Here is a 19,658-nt window from a genome sequence, read left to right as displayed (position 1 = left end):
TGATAAATTAAGAGCCTACGATCTCTGCCTTTAGGAGCAGAGATTTTTTTTTTTTTTTTAAGCAAAAATATGATTGTAATGAGGAAAGTCTTCATTAAAAACAAAGCAAAATATTTTATATTTACTAGGAAAGAACTCCAATTTAACCCTTAATCTCATCAAAGCCGTACTGAAGAGTATTATTGGTGATTGATCAAAAGTGTTCTAAACAGATCAGAAGAACTCCATACCGGTCAGATCCATGGTGATCGGTTCAGGAGCCTCGTCACACACCAGGGTCAGTCTGGTCACCTTCACGTTTGGTCCAGAGGGGTCTTAGGGGGGAAACAAAAAGTCATTTAATCCATTCATTCAATGTTTAATGTCTGATGTTTGAAATAAAAAAATGCATAAATTGTATAGACCTATAAAGGTTTGGTATAAAATAAAAGAGTAAATAGAGAAAATTAGAAAAATAATTATTTTAATGACGAAAGATGAAGATGAAAACATCTAAGTTTTACAAGAAAAAGTCAATGCTCTAGTTAATTTATCAATATAAAAGCATTTTTTTAGTATTTCTCAACATTTACGAACAAAATGAAACAGAGCCAAAAAGCAAGCGTATTTATAAAAAGGTTTCAATATGGAAAATAGTACATAAAAAAGGAAATATTTCTATATCAGTAACTAACAAAGAAACTTGAATATTCTTTTTTTCATGAGCATTCTTTTATGTGTATATAAAAAATATCCAAGTTAGGTTGTTTTTAATCCAACTCTGAAATTAATAAAGGGACTAACTTTAAGTTATAAACTATAAATTGGGTTCTAATGAAACCATATCCCAAAAATAAGTATTGCTCCAAAAGTTTAGCCTAACATAAATAATCAAAGAATTGGGCTGAAGAAGAAGTACCCCAATTGCATATTTTAGTTTTAAAATATTTATATAAACATGTGTCTGAAATTAAAACATGATAATGTTTGTGTGAATCATCTAAAGTAAAATAAAACATTCTGTAAATGCTGCTGTTCATCAATATTGAAAAATTTCGTTTTTTTCCTCCATCTTTATCTTCTTTTTAATGGAAGTGTAGTTTGGGATTTATGTGTTTGTTTGTCTATGACATTCTTTAGCGGATGTATGGATTTAACATCTCCTTCCTGAAATATTTAGGTTCAAATGGACAATACTTCCTCTGGTCTGTGCTTCCCTTCTCTCCTGCTACAGCCTTTGATGTGAAAGCTGCTGAGCTGTGCTGAGTCGCAGCAGAAGGAGCCGTCAGGCCCATTTCACTGAAATCCAGTCTCTCAGTCTGGACTGAAGATGCTGACACCAGCAGATGTGTAGCAGCATGTGTGAGTTAAGCATTAGAAGTGAGTGAATATTGGTATCATGCTCCCTAACAAAACCCTGTGTCACCTTTGACCCGACTGGTCCAAAACACACACCTGCAGTCATCGCTTCTGGTCCCAGCAGAGTCTGCTTGTACTTCACCAGACTCTCGTCGTCTTTGTCCATCTGCTGGATCTCCTGCAGCGACTTCTGAGCCGGAGGGTTGTAGTTCAGGTTCCGGTCGTCCTCCTCCTCCTCGACTGGCAGGTTGTTCTTGTCAGCCAGCAGCCCTTCAGAATAAAAGAGACAGAAACGCCCTTTTAACTTTTGAATCCAGTAACATTCAGACTGACAAGAAGAGGACTCTTCACATTTGCACAGGAACGTATCTGCGTTTATTTTGTAATTGCTTTAATAGAAATGTAAATTATAACGTTAAAAACTCACATGAGAGCAATGAAGAGAAAACGTCACTTCAAGGCCTTTTAGTTACCGGAAAAGTGAAAAAAAGATGGAAATTAAACCAGTCAGCACCAAATATCTCCTGCAGGAAATATAGCTCACCTGAAACTGGATTACTTAGTTTCAGAAAGGCAGGATAATCAGGCTTGAAGATTTTAAGGTGATATTACATGACAGGTGAAGGATAATACCCTCTATAAGCTTAAATTCTATTCCAATACATAGATACACCCCCATAAAAGCAGGAACACTTAGGTAACAGGGGCGATTTGACCAAATGAAACCACACTTGGCAATCACGACAACATTTTTATGCAAATGGAAGACGAGCAGTTTGTAGAGTTGACAGAGGAGTCACGATGACTAGAAAAAAAAAAGGATGAAGCGTCGCACAATCATTATGCTCCAGACACAAATTCCCACACACACAACTCTGGATTCAATTACAGGGGAAATCACGAAACAGCACATAATCACGCTCTGTTTCACTAATAATGAGATGATGGAGTGGAGATCAGCCCGCAGACGTGTGCGAGATGCCAATTAGATGCAGAGACGAAGAAAAACACACAATTCTGTGTGCACGCCAACTGTTGCCGTGAACTCTGCTGTCCGTGCGGGTCTGCCACAGCGGCAGCCCTCCCAGTCAAGACCAAGCCCGTCGCCATGGCAACCTCTCTTCACTCTCTAGGCGGTGACATCACCTTTTGCAGTGGATGTGTTTTAGAAGCTGGAATACACCCCTGTGCATGAGCTCACTCCTTCTCATTACAGACTCACTACCATGATTTTGTTTTTAATTTTTTAACATGTTCTTGTGGTATTTAAAGAAAATTATGATTCACATTGTATTTCTGAGTATTTCTCTATTCAATCTGTTTTAAATCAGGAGCAGATATAAAAAGGCAGTGTGAAAAAAAATGGTGTAAAAATTACGTTGGGCAGGCCACAAGCTCCTTGTTCCGCCCCATTCTGATGCATCCACTGGCAGACAGATTTATTATGTACATCTTTGTTTAACTCATCTGAGCTGGAATCTGGCTGAGATCTGTACGGCTGGATACCTACAATATTGCTCGGCATTTTTGTAGCACCAGGAATGTTAAGTTAGTGCTGTGAGAGGATGTTAGCTACCGTAAGAGCCCTCAGCAAAGCAGAGAGGAAGGGGTGGACAATTCAGAGATTAATTTTTAATGAACTTCTGCTGCTCTGCAGAAACTTTGTCTGAAAATGGCACAATTATAAATTAAAATAAAAAACACTTCGAACGGAACAATAGATCCAAAGATGATCAGAGTTGGTCTTTTATCAAATTTCAGTCTTTGGCTTAATTTGTAAGTAGAAAAATCAAATATGCAAAATAATGAGAATTTTCTTGTTGGATATCATGTACCGGTAATATTTAAAATAATTTTTAATAATTGCAGATTTTCATCCCTGACTTATATTTATAATTTTTCCCACTTTTAGTTGTTAAATGTCAATTTATTTTGCGATTTGTTGAGCTTTTTTCCTTTTTTCAATGTATTTCTGTTTATTTCTGGTCTTTTATCCTCGTTTTCCTTTAATGTTTTTTTATGTCTACTTTTGGTCATTCTTGTTGATACATTCATAATATACAGTTTTCATTGTAATATTTATTGAGATGCAGCATTCGAGCAACCGTTTTTCACCCTGTAGAGTCCACTATATTAAAAAAATTACAGGGAAGTCTAATTTGGGCAATTAAGTTGCCTTTTTTTAATCATTTATGAAATTATTTTTTACATTTTTTTTTTACGAGATACAGATCGTATCAATTATGATACATTGGGTGATTTGGTAAGTTTTTCTCATAACAATGTTAGTTTAGGATACAAAAATGTTGACATGAATGCCCTATTTACACACTGATTCTATTTGATCCACACATTTTTAACACGGTGTAACTCATTATTAAGAATAAATTATCAACTAATTATTAATTCTTTCAAAACAACAAATAGTCATTAAAAATAATAAATATCAACAGATGAGTTAATACCACCATAAAGTTCTGAAAATTAGCAAAACCTTTTTACGCCAAAAGTGTTTCTGAGGTTTAATGGAGGCAGCCATTTTGAAATGAAAAACCTTTCTACTGCCCCTAGTGGAGATATGATGAATTGCAGGGCATAAAACATGGACCAACTCATAAACAATGCGTTTTTAACTAAAAGTCTCGATTATGCCAATAAGATAAAGGTCTAAAAAACAAGAGTCTCAAAAATGATACAAATAGTTAAATAGGATTAAAGTATAAACTGTAAACTATGTCAGGCTGCAGCAAAATTTAGCTAAATTTAATACAGGTCACGAAATTTATGGCAGCCATTGTGGTTTGTAATGAACCGAAGTGTGTAATATTCATCCATAAACACATTTGCCTTCTATATTTTTTTAAGTTACAAAGTCCCACTTCCCAAGTCTTTAAAAATATATTTTGTTCAATTATACCTCCACAGAGTCAAAACCTGTCATTTTAAAGTAATGCAAACATTCCAGAAGAATTTCCCAAAATCACAAAACCTGCTCCGTATCCGATGTGCATACTCCAGTCTTTCATAAATGATTCACATTTCTGCATTTACATATCAAACCGTGCAGTCCTCCCACGCGTGATGGCGTAAGTGCACACATTTGCACACACTGTGTTCTTCAAACCAGCACGGGGGCTTTTAAAAAAACAGCTTCCTTTCTGCCATCTGAGAGCTTATCTTTGATCTCCAGACTGCTGACCTGTCACAGCAACTCAGTCAATTACCATTCGTTTTTTGGAGAGGCAGAATTTTTGCTCCGCAGAGATCCCCGAAACTCCGAGGGCTTTAATATTGATGCCTTGTTAAGCTAAAGCACATGAGAAGAAACACGATCTTTGAAGAATGCGTCTTTTGTTTAAAGGAACGACAAGGATAAAAATGAAACATTTGACTTTTTCTTAAACTCAATATTAATAAAGAAATGTAAAAAAGGTGATTTTTTATCCAGTGATTGACGCATTTAAACAGAGTGGGCCTCAGTCGTTTTGTTCTGTCGTTACTGAAAGAAACAGTCTCACAAACAAGCCAATAAAGGTTTTTTTTTTACATCTTTTAACATCAAGATTGATGCCGTTACAAACTGCAACATGTGTGTTGTTTTTGTTTGCTGGTAATTACCGATAAAACCATCAAGCTTTCAGAAAATTGACAGAGAAATCTGTTTGGCAGCTCTCAGAGCTTCAGGGAAGGCTGCCTGCAGAGGACTGCCCACACGAGAGACGGCAAACACACAAACACACACCAACACACACAAAAAGGGAAGTTTTGGCTCAAAGGAACGAGCGGCACTCTCATTTATTTATGGCAGATATGGAGCAAAAGCCAGCCAACAGCCTGGCTCTGTCCTGTGATAGAAACATCCACTTAGTGTGTAATGAGACGAAGCGTTGGAGCCCCAGATTCACACAGTCTGTCAAAACAAGCAGGAACACCGGTTCAGTGTGAATGCGTGTGCAGATTGAGTTCTCCAGAAGGTTTCACATCCACTGCAGATAAGAAAGGGTCAATATGTTTATGAAACCATTGTTATTTTTTTGTCCTTACAGCCTTTACAGGGTCAAGTGATTTTTTTAGATAATGCTATCAAATAAAGCAAATAAAATGACCAGGATTAATAAAGAGTGTCACCTCCACGTGTGTTTACCCGGTCACTTAAAAAAATCGATGTGAAGACGCGTTTTAGGTTTCTACATTCCAAAATGTCATGTTCATGTGTTTTTAAGCTAGTTTTAAGCTAGTTTTTGAGCTGCATGTACAAAATGCATGGCCTTTGAATGCATGTTACAAATTGAACTAACTTAAACCAATCAGGTAACCAAATTTGGAAGTGACATATGTACGGCATCCCTGCTAATTTAAAGAAAATTGATGATGGAAGAAAAATTAATAATTGCAGTTTGTGTCTATAGCCTGAATCCTATTACACCAAGTCTTTCATATATCGTAATAGAGCTGTGAAAGAAAACGCCTGGAGCAAAATTTGACAACTCTTACAACTGTAGGTGGAGGGCATGCGCTAGTAAACAGAGGAACATGAAAAAGAAGAAGAAGCCCCTCCCTGCTTGACCAGTGTGAATGGGCTAAATGCACTTTCAAGAACCTGTGTTTTCACCAAATGCCCAATATGTTGCTTTGCTCTCAGGTCTGTTTAGTTAAAGTGCAAACTGCTATGTTATATAACCCACATCAATCCATATTAATATGGGTTTAAAAGAGGAAAAGAATCAGATGTGAAAGCAAATAAATATTTGCTGTCATTTGTGAATGTTTTACGGAGGATTTTTTTACTTTTTTTCCCTTAAAACTGATCAAATTCCGAAACATTTATCTCAGAAACAAGACACATTTTTACACTTTTTAATATAGGATTTAAGTAAACAATTTTTTAAGAAAAAAAAACAGCTGAAGGGTTGCTAAATAAAACCCCTAGGACTAGAGAGTCATGTCAAATGATAGCATTTTGATTTAATATTTGATGGTTTTCAATATGAGGAGACGACGGCTAAGAGTGTACACTGATAAGTGTTTATAGATTGTGGGGAAAACAGTATAAGAAGCAATGTGTATCACCTTAAAATATGTTTTCATCTGACCACACTTAAATGAGCTGCTGCGTCTCATCGTTGCTCCACATTTGTCTGCGGTTCATCAGTTTCTTCATTCCAGTGTTTACATTCAGTAATTCCTGGCTACGGTGGCCATATTGGTCCAAATGTTCCACTCCGAACACGGATCCTATTCAGATTGAGGAAACTCCGAGCGTGTTCTGGATTATTGGGGGAAAGGAACTCTGGTTTCCTTTTAACCAAACGTGTCCCAGTCTGAATACACCCTTATAGGTATACTGGGTTGCTAAGTCACTCCATACGCCATTATCAATTAAGTCTTTAATTTGAACCAACAGCATAATGTTTTTGCCTTTTAAATTCATATATGGTTGAGTTTTCTGAAATTTTGATGGTTTGCCGTCCCTCCCCCACCCCGTTCTCCAACTGGAGCAATACTTTGAAATGGTCTGGCCTCTAAACACCATCAGCGTCTAGACCAGGGGTGTCCAAATCCAGGCCTCGAGGGCCGGTATCCTGCTGGTTTCTCGGATATCTTGCCTTGTCTGCTGCTGATTACCTGGATCAGGTGTGTTTAGCCAACAAGGAGCTTGACAGGTTGGATGGAAAACATGTGGGACACCGGCCCTTGAGGCCTGGATTTAGATACTCCTGGTGTAGATTCTGGCTTTTATTTGGTCACCGTTCATCCCAAAACCACAAGATCTCATTACCCAGAGCCTCACCACCAAAGACTATGAACAAATTTCATGCACATTTATCTGTAACACAAACAAATATTTGCTCACATTCCCAACATCTCTCCTTATTGGAACGTGATGCCAACGATGACATCACCAGATGCTCCATCCATTTAATATGTACAATCATTAGGCTTTGTGCGTAAAGAGGAGATAGCAGCAAAATAATCATTCTTAAAGCACGAGATTTGAGATGAAAATTAAACAAAGACAAAATTTGTAAAAATAGTGGTTTTCATTACGCAAAAATAAGACGTTAGCATGAAACAATGTAGCAATCACCACAAATACATGACATGAAATTGTATGAATAAAAGAAAACAATAATTACAGATTATTGTCAACATGGTTAAATATTGACATTGCTGCAGTTAAACATCCGTTTTTAGTTCTTGAGAAATCGTAAAAATAATTTACCAATACAATACAATTGTGCAAGAATAATCAGTTAATAAACAGGATTTACAGCTCTGCTTTTGTAAATATCAAATTATGTGTTCGCATGAAAATAACAATAAAACGACAAACACAACAGCTTGAGTATGGAGGAAGCCACCTTTGCAGCGAAGGTGTTGTTCTGACACTTTGATTTTTGCATATAAGCATTTTTTTTTTTTTTATCGTTTTGCAGCAGTTTGTTCTTCTATCTTCTGCTTGGTTGCTTGGAAACAACTCAAAGCCAGAATGAGACGCTTGTGTTTTTATTTTTACACCAGCTGATAAAATGAATCACGATTTTATACAGATTTAATACTTAAAGATTTTATGAATTTTTTTTTTTTTAAGCATAAATCATACAGTTAGGGTGGTTTTATAATTGCTTTGCTCCTTTTTTCTTAACCCACAAAACCTTAAACTGTCTCAAAAAATGTTTTATTTCTTGCACGCTTGTGTTTGCAGCAAAAAGGTTGATTTGCTGTTTTTTTATGGTCCTTTGAGGCTCAGTTGCTGCTCTGCACTAATACCATAACGAGACCACTGGGATGGTGAAATCCACTCACAAAAAAAAAGACAGAGCAGAAGATGAAAGAGACGCGTACAAAGTATACACTATGTTTTTACAATGGAAAAAAAATCAGCCTGTGAAAGAAAAATGACCTTCTCTGCAGCGTTTATGCGCTTGAGCGGGGAATGCTGCTTCTAGAGCAAAATCAGGGTTGTGTTTTTTTTTCCACCCAGATGATCAATTTGTCACCTGCAGTACATCTGACAAGAGCTGCAGGCATCCTGTCAACACTGAAGACACAACACTTCGTTTTTGCTGAGGTTAATGAAGCAAATCACAGCAGCTTCTGCTCTCCTTTTATGTGTAAAGACAGGATTTTTTTGTAGTTACAAAAGATCATATAATGAGTTATAACTTTATTGGAATGCTGTCTTTTTCTGTTTCATTACCTTTGAATGCTTTTTACAATAGTGGGCTGGTGGCTAAAATAACTACTTGGATCAATAGAATTACTAATTCAAATTAAATATATTTTTGCTTCAAGTAATTTTTGTGTTCACATTAGGTTCTGTTGGACTTAATATCCTTAGATCCTCAAAGGAACAGAAAATTGTTTCCTTTTTAATGGTTAGACCAAAACACCTAATTTATTTAACCCTTTAACACCTGACACGTCGCCAGTGACGCTTAAACACGCTTAAACTCTTTAACAAACGCTTTTCTCCTTCAGAATCTGCTGGAATTACATTGACTGTGCTAACGGTTGAAAAGTTACAGTAAATCAAAGAACATTAAATGATTAAAGATCCACTTAGATGAAAATGATGTTGGTGATGGAGGACATGTATTAAGAAATTATAAGTAAAAATTGCTTTTTTTAGGGCTCCACAAATGGTCGAGTCCACAACTCAGAGGCAAACTTCTTATGAACTCCTGTCACTCTGCAGGAACTATGTCCTAAAAAGGGACAGGTTTCTTTCATTTTGGCTAAAAACAGTATAATCATAATCAAAAGACCACCACTTTGATAATAGATCAAGAGATGATCAAAGTAGGACTTTAATTGATTTTCAAGTTCAAAGTTGTACACATCTGGAATAAATATTAACTTAAAAAAACATTTAGTTTTGATGACCAAAGCTGCTTTTTTATTTTTATTTTAACAAAAGTTACCCTTTTGATTGAAACATCCACCTTTTGTAAATTAAGTTACAAATTCAACATTATCTTCATTATCTTGTATGCATACATATTTCATACATATTGCATAGATATTTCATTAAAACCAGACGTGCATTGAAGGTTAGATATATGAGAGGCCATATGAGACATAATTCGTGTGTTGGAAAGTATGAATTATGTCTAATACGACCTCCCGTATAGATCACTGTTTAGTTTCTGATGAACCGCCCTTCTGACTCAGATTCATCCTTTTAACTAACCAGTCAACTTTTTGTGTTCATTATTTGATTTTACAATGACATAGGCAGCATAGGGTGGTGGTTAGCACTCATGGGAATGAAGTCCTGCCAGGCTTGGATGTGACTGTGTGCAGATGATGAGAGCTCTTTTCTTTTTTTCCCATAGTTCTATAGTTTCAAAAGCTCTAGCAAATTTGAGATTACATAAATAAATTGAACAAAACGTGTAGGAAAAAAAAATTATTTATAAAACTTCTGTGATCTGAATGGGTTTCAGTGGCCTTGTGGTAGAGCCATAGGGTAGAGCACAAGTGTCAAAGTCAAGGATCCTGCCAGTTTCAGATACATAACTGCTGTTTTGGCTAATTTGGGCTTTTTTTGTTGTTTGTTTTTGAGGCTGTTATAGAGTTTAGTTAATATTTCAACTATATGCCAGCAACTTAGGCCAACCTAAGTTTTTCGTTTTTTTTTGTTTCTTAGGCTAATTTGGCATTTAGCTAATATTTTAGCTGGCTATCAGCTTCAACGTTTTCAGTGATTAACTTCAGCGTTTTTAGCTATCAATTTTTAGCATCTTCAGCTATTAGCATTAGCATCTTCACTGGCCAAATTTAGTTTACAGCATTTACACAAGCATTTTCACAGGTAATTCAATATATCTGGATCATAATTATGTTAAAAAATGTAAAGTTTTAAAAATGTAGTTTTATTGTGTTTAAAGCCCCCCTATGACATGTTTTTACTTAAAAAAAAAACGTTCTTGTTCTCAGTAGTGTTTTAATTATGATTATTAAGTTTGTAATCAAAATCCAACAACCGAAATGTCTTAAAAAGCCATTTTTCATGTTGATCTGAAACTTCTGTCTGAAAAATATTCTCTGGGGGGCCGTGGCTTTTGGAGCTGAGCAGCGCTGATCTGCCCTGGACCCCCCCTGTCTGATTATGGTGGCTTCGTGTCTCGCTTCAAACAAATACATTTCACACATCTAAGTGCGTAATAGTTAATGGGACTTTAGCTTTGAAACAGGTTATTTTTCAGAATGACCATAAAAGAGAGACAAATAAAGTCACTTGATTAAACATGTTAACTCCACTGAAACCTTTCAGTAACATTTCTAATTCTTAGTCCCTAAAATCTAGTTATTGCACCTGATTGATATAACTTTGGCTTAAAATCTGTTATCCACAGAGCTAATGAGCGGAAAGAGAGGATGCAGATCTCCAGCTCTGTGACTGAATCTAAAAGCACTGAAGATGCTGTTATAACACTGAATACAAACACCTTAAATAGCTGTAATCCAGACTCTAATGTATTTATGAAGGCCATAACAATTTAGTCACTCTGAAAGTCCCACTCCAATCATCTTTTGATCTATTTTAAAAGCGTTCAGTGGTCTTTTAATTGTGATCATGTTGTTTTTATTTAAAATAAAAAATAAAAAACTTTGGAATAAAGAAATAATTTTTAAATTTACTTTTCTTTTTTGTCTTCTTTCATCAGAAGACAGACTTAGCAGTTTTGATGAGCTTGAATTGAGATCTACTATATGTGAAAGGAACAAAGGAGCTCTTTGCTCCAGTGACTGCAGGTTTTTGGTGAACTGTGACAATGTTCATCCGTTCAATCTGGAAATTCCCACAGAAACGCCCGTCCTCAGCCGCTCGGCGGTGAGACGGCAGCCTGTCTAATGGAGCGGCTGCATCCTCCTCCTCCGTGTGTCGAGGAACAATAAAAGGTGGGACGTGAGAGGCAGATTCAGCTGCTGAAAGACTCTTAAGCTGACAGCAGGAGTTTGTCGAGGTGGAAGTGACAAGAAGCAAGTGAGAAGCAGTGAGGATGAAGCAGAGGGAGGCAGAACAAGGATGAGACTAGCAGAGAGGAGTGACAGGAGAGAGAGCACTGAGGAAGAGGAGAGGCAGCAGAGAACATAAGCTCTGATCAGGAAATGAGCAGAAAAGACGAAGAGAGACGGGAAGATGGGAATTCTGGGAAAAACAGGCAATAGTAGTAATAGACATGTCTGAATTCCCTCTGGTGTCTGATGACTGACAGCTCCTGAGAAGACGGCGCCCATTTAAGCCACACCCACTCTTTTAAAAAGATGCTGCTTTCACCACTTTCTCTGGTGTCCATTTATTTTTATGCATTTTTGTTTCTTCAACCACATTTACTCACAAATTTCAATAGAAAAAAAACGCAACATTACCTTAAGATTAAAATGTTAAACCATCTTAAAAAACTCAATATTTATTATTGTGATTCTAACACCAAACCGTGTCATTTATATGGCGAAGCACATTCCACTTTAATCTGCTTTCATATAAATAAAAACATATTAGGAATCTTAAAAAATATTTCATATTAAATCAAAAATATAAAAAAAAAAAAATATAGTGGATAAAATCAAAATCCCATTAATTTAACTAAAATAAATAAAAGTAAAAAAAAAATCCATAAAATTAAAATCTCTTAAAGTCACAATAATACCCAACAATTTTATGTTTAGTTAAATTTCCAAAATAATATGTATATATTCAATAAAATATATAAAAAATATTTTAAATATAGACAATAGTGGATAAAATCAACTAAATATTTTTTTTAAAAACAACTAGAAATGTAATGAAACATTATCATATAAATCACTTTGACATAATAATAGATTTTAAGTAATTATAACCAAAGTATTTCCCAAATAACCTGCACAGATAAAACACAGTTGTCCAATGCACCTGAAATTAATGAGATTGTGAGTAAACTCTCAACTATTAAATTTTATTTAATGATTTTAATACTCAAAAAATGCACAGCATTAAGAAAACAATTATTTTTTTTATAAAAATTGTTATTTAGTAATTATAGTAGAATAATAGTAGGAAAACAGTGCTAAACTTTTAAAAAGTAACCATGAGCAATAAGTAAAAATCTGTTTTGGTTTCTTCTTTTTCATCACTGTAGTTATGGTTTTTGCAGGTTGTTTATTTTTTTTCTAAAAAAAAAAGTACGTGTATGAATTTTTGGTAACACTTTACATGAGGTGCTGCAAATCACTCAACATAATGTTGACAAAAAAGTTAATACATTTGTTAAGCTGTAAGCAGTTTATTAATATGGCCTTTGTAGACAGTGGTCTCACTTTAAATGTTAATGAATCTTATAAGTATATTATTAAACCTTATCTGGCCTATTATGCTAATACATTTCTTAGTAACACCCTATAAACAAATTAATAATGTTTGTTAATGTGTTAATAAAGCTTGTTAAGTAATCTTATTTTATAGTTTTGCCTTTTTTTTTTTTTTATTGAGCCCCTAAAGGGGCATTGAAGTAAAAAAAAAAAATTGAAGTAAAAACTAATTAACTGGTACTCACCAGATAGTATCTGTTGATTAGTAGGAACAACTATTTAAATTAGCTGGTGTGCACCAGTTAGTAACCAAAAAAAATTAGTTTAATTTGAAGAAAAATAAAACAAAATTTTTGAAGAACTTTTTTTTAGCTACTATCTGAGGTGAACGAATTACTATCCAGTGTGCACCGGTTATTTTTTTTTTACTTTAGTTTTTAGAAAAGAAGTGCAATTTAAAAAAATTAAATAAAAATTTATTTGAAAAATAAATACATTTTATGCTTATATCCGGTGTGCACCAGATAGTAACCAGAGGAAAAAAAACTTTAATTTTTAGAAATTAATTACAATTTTTGGGGGGAAGAAAGTGCTACTATCTGGTGTGCACCAGTTACTGGTTACTCTCTGCACACCAGATAGTAACCAGAAAAAAAAATCTTCAATTTTTAGAAGAAAAAAAAAATACATCAATTCTTTTTTTTTTTCTTTTACTTCAATGTCCCTTTAGAGGCTCCGTATTTTACAGACATCATTCAAATCTTGTTCAAGATTTTAAAAGGCTAACATTTTTCCCAGCTTTTAAAGGAAACCTAGTTCCTGTTTAAGATTCACGCATAGTTTATCGTCCATATTGTCCTTCTGGATTTCAGATCTTTTGCCAGATTTCTTATTTGTTTGTTTGTTTGTTTTCTTCATGTCCTTTTCATTTACACATCCTCCGTCCTTATTATTATTTTTTTCCTCAGATAAAACTCTAGTGCAAAGGTGTGTGAAGGGAAACCCCGGCTCAGTTACACCATCTGTTATTCTTCAGCAGCTCTGCAGTCAAACACATCATGCTGCTGCTGCAAAGACAGAAAAGACACAGTTTGACGCCCGTATCATCTTGTAGAAACACCCTTCTGCCAGCAGTTCTCCTGCTCTCTTCTGACTGTAAATGAGCAACTCCACACACACAGCAGGGGGGATCAATACCTTTTTATCCCCTTTGACCATAAAAACTGTCCACACCCGCCAGGATAGAGACGAACACACACTCCTAATTAAAGCATCCATAAAGCAAAGTGGTGGATTCTGCATCACAAGAGTAACTTGTGAACTCTCACCTCTGTAGCACATGGTGAGCCAGAGCAGCTCCAGCATCTGACCCCCAAACTCACAGACGTCCAAGCCCAGCATGCTTCCTCTCTGTCAGGCGTGCGGCTGAAGGGAACTGGAGGACCTCCACAGGTAGCAGGAAACACAGGAGCATCCACAGAAGTCTTTCGAAGAGAATCTTTTTTGTGTGTTTTTAATCTAAAAAAGGAGATGCAGTTGGAGATTTGAGGAGGAACAAGGGGGGGAAATAGTGGGGAAGCAGTGAAGCAAGCAGGGTATCCTTGGGTGTGGGTGTGGATGTGTGAGCTAGAGAGGAGGAGGATGGAGGGAGGGAGAGGCAGACGTGGGAATCAGCTGCATGACCTCTCCTCCTATAAAGTGGCTGCCAGAAACAAAGAAGTTTCAGAGCGGAAACGCTAAAAAAAGGAAAAAAAAACGTCCTTATTTTCTATGATTTCTTTTCGTAAAATGTTAATTTTTTTTTTTTTTTTTTTTAGGGATGCTGGGAGCTGACACCTGGATGCTGCTTCTGCCGGCGCAGCCGTCTTCCGCTGGGCGTGCGCCGCACTCAGACACTGGCCATCGATTTGCAGACGAGCAGCCGGCCCCTCCCCTCCTGCACCTCTCCTCGTGTCATCAGACTGCAATGAGCTCATCCTTTACTCCCTCCTCCCTTCCTCGTCCTCTCCTCTCCTTTCCTTCTCCATGCACTCCTTCAACTCTTCATTTTTGCCGTCACTTTAACATCTTGTGTGTCCACTCTCCCTAATCAATGTGATTTATCATTCTCTTTTCCTTTCATTTGTTTCCTCTAGAGCCCTTTTGTCCTTTTTCTCCTGTGACCACGCCCTGTCAACAGCACACATCAACCTTATAGATTTTTTGGCGTTTTTCTTTCCAGGAATTCTCTTTTTTAGCAGATTTCTCTTTCATCTCTTCTCCAAATATCCCTGGAGCTGTGAGCGGTTCTCTGGAATACAAAAGGGGTTTGATTCTCCTTCAGTAGACACCTCGTTTTTCACACACAATCCTCACTCTGTCAGTCAGTGTCTGACACCATCTGTGTGTCTAAACATGTCCTTATATTTATGTCATGTTTTACATATGTTTGGCCCTTTCTTCCACCACAAAAGACCACAGATTTAAAACACTGAAGCGACGCTGAGACCAGTTTACGGACCGGATCAACAACAGATCCAAAAATACACCATAAAGTGATCAAAAGAAGAAGCAAAAAAAAAAAAAAAAATTTTAAAAAGAATAACAAAACGATGTTTGTGAATTTCATTAAACAAAAGATGAAAAAACAAAGTCTTCCTTCAGTTTTTGGATATATAGAGAGCCAAGACGCAGAAAAAGCTCAAATGGTGAACCATCTGACTGAAATGATTCTGAAAACACAGAAACTCAAATTTATTCAGCAAAAACTGATTTTTTTTTACACAAAAATGCATCAGGTGGAGTAAAATGAAATAGGTGGAAATACAAACACACTTTGATCCTTCCAAACCATTATGCAGTAAATTAAGAATTATGAAATTTAAATATTTAGCTGATCAAAGTATTTTAAAATCGATGCACATCAGATTTATCTGCCACACAAGTTACAAAGCAGTTTTTAAAAACAAAAAGTACTTTTAGTTTTAAAAGATGTGAGATTTTGTATTTGCTAAAATTCAGATCAAAAACAAAGGAAATGTGTTTTAATTCAAAGAGTCAAAGTATAGAACAATCTAAAACAATCAATTGAAGAAACCAAATCTTGAATCATCTTTAAATACTTGCTATAAAAGAATGATTCAAAAATGCAACAAATTAACCTTCCAATTCCAGATAGAAACTTAGCAAAAAGTCAAAAATTGATGTAAACCACAAAAATGTACTATATTGCAGATATGTTTATATAAACATATTTTTAACTGTAATATTTGTTTATCCATAAAATGTAAACGGAGCTGATAAATAGGTCTTCTTCTTTCTCTTTCCTTTCATTTACGTTGTACATAAACTTGTACAAAATCATTTGATTTAGTTGTTTTGTGGAAATGAAAAGATTAAAATAAAGAAAAAGACAATAAAGATAGTTGTTACTTATTGAAGATGTACTGAATGTAATGTTTCTGCCCGTTTTTCTTCAAAAATGTGTGTTTCTTAATGTAAATTTGATTTATTTAGAAACACAGTGAAGTTGCTCAATTTCTAGCACAAAAAAAACAAACATTTGAATGGATATAAATCAAAGTATTCAAAAGTGAAAATTGCCTCAGAAAAAGGAGGTTTCAAAAAGCAGCTGTTGTTTGAAAGTTTATTTTCATGCCTGTGGACTGAAAGCTACAGATAAACAAGTGATCAAATGAAACAAATTTATAATTCATATTCCTTTCAATGTTATTAAGTAGCTTCTAATAGAAACATTTTTTATCTTTGCTGTAATTAACAATTTAGTAATATAATTAAATAATTTTAATCAGATTAAAGTGGATTATGTTTTTTTGTGTCTTTTGAAACACTGGTATCAAGAATACTGACTGGATTTTTTTATCTTTATATGAATTTAAAAAAATACACAATGAAAAATGAGACATATTGACTAATATTTTAAGGTGTTTTTACACTTTTTGCATGAGAGAAGAGTTGACAGTTCTCTGGTCTGTTGCTCAAAATCACAATAAAATCACCAATTAACATATGAAGAACATGCAAACTAAAACACAGAGAAGAACCAGTTGGGATTTGAACCAGAGACTTCAGGCTGTGCAAACCACTACACCAATAAATCAACTAAAATGTTTCACTTCTTTAAGAAAAATAAAGGTCAGTCAGCTCATTTCTCATCATTCATCACCGTTCAAGCTCTACTCCTCTGCTTGACAGCCACCAGTTTGTCTAGATTTATTTTCCTTTCTTAAAATGATAAGAATGAACTTTCTACTTAACTAATTACCGAGCCTTCACAGTTCATCCTCCCGTGCCCTCCAGTCTGTCCTGATCCGATCAGATTCAAGCTGCTGGATCTGCCTCACAAAAGCAATCAGCATCAACCGCACACGCTCAGCATCTACGCCGCGCCTGCTTCTCCTGCTGAACCTTCAACCCTCTCCTCATTTTTAAGTCACCAAAATGTTGATTTCATTTTACATTTTCCCGAGAATCATAGATTTGATCTTTTTTACTTGTGTTTAGGACCAATCCTTCAGTTTTTTTATAAGTTAAATCACTTGTAGCACATTAACAAATATTTTTTCTGTTTTAAATTTATTTTTTTTACTTTCTGTTTCTTTATGATGGTTATAAACAACACTATAAAAAACACTTTAGAGCAACTGAGCACAGCTTGTAAGTTTGAAAGAGTGTGTGGTCTTTCTCTTTTTTGGAAACTTAAGCTTTTCTTTGAGTGGACTGAAAGAAAATGAAGCATCAGGAGGATAAAAATAGGATATTTACTGGTAACCCGATCTGTGTTTGGCGCCTCAAAGACAGAGGAACTTTTATTTGCAGCAGATCGAAGGAACGATCAAATGAAGCAGCAATGTTAAAAGATAAAAGGGTAACAGATGTAAACATTTCTGCAACCACAGGGACATCTATCAGCATGACTGTTGAAGGATTTTCCACTCAATGCATCAGATTAGATGAAAGAACTAGACTAGGAAGCTCTAATTTAATGTTTTATTTTTATTTTTGTCTTGTTTTGTAGGAAGTGAAGCTTTCAACGAATCCCCTAAAGTGACATTAAAGTAAACAAAAAAAAAGTGTTTAAGTTTAAAAAAAAAGTTTTTTCCTAAAATTTGAAGAAAAAAAAACTTTTAAAAGTTCAATGGATCTGAACATGACTTTGCATTTATAATATGGTCATATAGACAGTTAGAGCTCTTGTGTACTCTTTGTGAAGGTCATTTAACATGAGGATATTTTCAAAATAAAATTTTTTTCTGATTTGAAAATCTGGGTTATATGAAACTTTAACTGCATTGAAGTTTTCTAGGGAGGCCCTAAAGTGACATTGAAGTAAACAAAAACAAACAAAAAGATCAAGTGAAAAAAACTTTTTTTCCCTAAAAATTAAAGTAAAAAAAAAGAAGTGGTAGCATTTTTTAATTCAACATTTAGAGAAAATAAATATTTCTTTTTTTTTTTTACTTCAATGTCCCATTTAGGGGACACTGCCATCTGTCGACTAAATAGCAGAATGCAGCCTCTACTTAAAATATTTCAAGCAGTTGACACTTTTAAAGTAGGCTATAATCATGAAATAATGCATGTCATTTTTTAAAATTAAATGTGAATTCACATAGTGCTGAGTCTATGAATCAAATTTTATTTCTATATCTTAACCAGAATTTTCTTCAAAAGTGTATTTTTCCTTTTTGAAGTATAAGTTGTAAATTACTACACTAGCTCCATCACTTCTATTTGTATTTTAATTCTTGCTGCACTGTATTATTGTCACTTCATCTAACAGTTAGTTCTGCCACTATTAGAATGAAACTTTTCGTTTCTTTGTTTAAGATTAAAATTATGTAAAAATCATTTACCTAAATAATAAAATCAGCTAATTTCAACATGTGATCATAAGTCTATTTGAGACCTATATGACATAATATTCATCTAAACTCAGAAAAACCCTCACCTGTGGATTCTGCCAAAAATGAATAACTTGTTAATATTTACTAAATTGAGGCAGGTGCATATTGATCAAATTTATTGAAAAATAAGTGTGACGTTTATCATTTTAAAATATCTTTAATAACACACCTTTTTGAAAATTAGATGCTGGTCAAATTCAAAAGATTTAATTATTGAGTCTCCAAACTTTTTATTAATATTATAAAATGTTTGCAGAAACTTAATTTTTGCCTTCTCCAAAGGTCTTCAATAAGAACATATCTAATTATTATATCTGTAATATTAATAGAAAAGAAACATTAAAGTACATTTTTGACTAATTTAACTCTAACAACGTCCAATACTTTATTTCTTCACAAAAGTTTTTGGTGAGTAAAAATCAGGCAGAGAAGCCATTTTTCCATTCAGTATAATATAACTAAGAAAGACGACAAAAATCCTAAACAGTGACCAAAAAAACAACACTGACAACATCACAAATGTTAGATTAAAGCAGCAAAACAAAAAACAGAACACACATTTGGTCAAAGACCTTCATGTTGGCATTTGTGGGGACCTTTTCAGACAGTTTCTGACTCCTGTTCAGTAGGAGGACAAAGTGCAAAACCTTCAAAAGTAATGAAGGAAAACAGTTTCCTACATTTAAGTACCAATCCGATTTTAGCCTGAAGTCGTACAGAGAAAGACAAACGATACAGAGACGCGAGGAGGAGGTATTTGCCCCTCTGAGTAAACAAACATGAGCAATAAATAAGATTTACTCAGTGCAAACCTTCACAAACAAGCTTGAAAGTGGAGTCCAACTTCAACTTTTAACAGTTCAATGGATCTTAACATGACTTTGCATTTATAATATGGTCATGTAGACAGTTACAGCTCTTGTGTACTCTTTCTGGAGATTATTTAACATTTAAAATGATCAGTTTTCTGTTTTAATCTGGGTTATATGAAACCTTTACTGCAGCTGAAACATTAGAAGTTTCACGGTGATCCATAGGTGCTGTTTACGACTGTCAAAGTGCAGCTACGTTACAGAGGAGGGATCCAGAAAGAGTGTCCGAGAAGCTCAAAGT

The 19,658-nt window shown here is 34.9% G+C and overlaps 2 protein-coding genes across 2 annotated transcripts in view; both read right to left on the bottom strand.

Annotated features, from left to right (window-relative positions):
* arhgdig (Rho GDP dissociation inhibitor (GDI) gamma) overlaps positions 1-15,575 on the bottom strand; it is a 24,804-nt gene extending 9,229 nt beyond the window's left edge. The window contains exons 1-3 of the mRNA XM_024272942.2: positions 13,968-15,575; positions 1,435-1,608; positions 231-314 (exon numbers count right to left, since the gene is read on the bottom strand). Of these exons, the coding sequence (XP_024128710.1) occupies positions 231-314; positions 1,435-1,608; positions 13,968-14,040 (331 nt within the window). The 5' untranslated portion in view covers positions 14,041-15,575. The remainder of the gene's footprint in view (positions 1-230; positions 315-1,434; positions 1,609-13,967) is intronic.
* Positions 15,576-18,905: 3,330 nt separating this feature from the next.
* Positions 18,906-19,658, bottom strand: part of clcn7 (chloride channel 7) — a gene marked incomplete in the record, with an annotated part of 13,010 nt that continues 12,257 nt past the window's right edge. Inside the window, 1 exon segment of the mRNA XM_036213333.1 lies at positions 18,906-19,537.

The sequence above is a fragment of the Oryzias melastigma genome, linkage group LG8 (assembly GCF_002922805.2).
Source record: "Oryzias melastigma strain HK-1 linkage group LG8, ASM292280v2, whole genome shotgun sequence".
Lineage (NCBI taxonomy): Eukaryota > Metazoa > Chordata > Actinopteri > Beloniformes > Adrianichthyidae > Oryzias > Oryzias melastigma.
The sequence above is the reverse complement of the archived record's forward strand: the minus strand, read 5'-3'. Positions and strand labels throughout refer to the sequence as shown.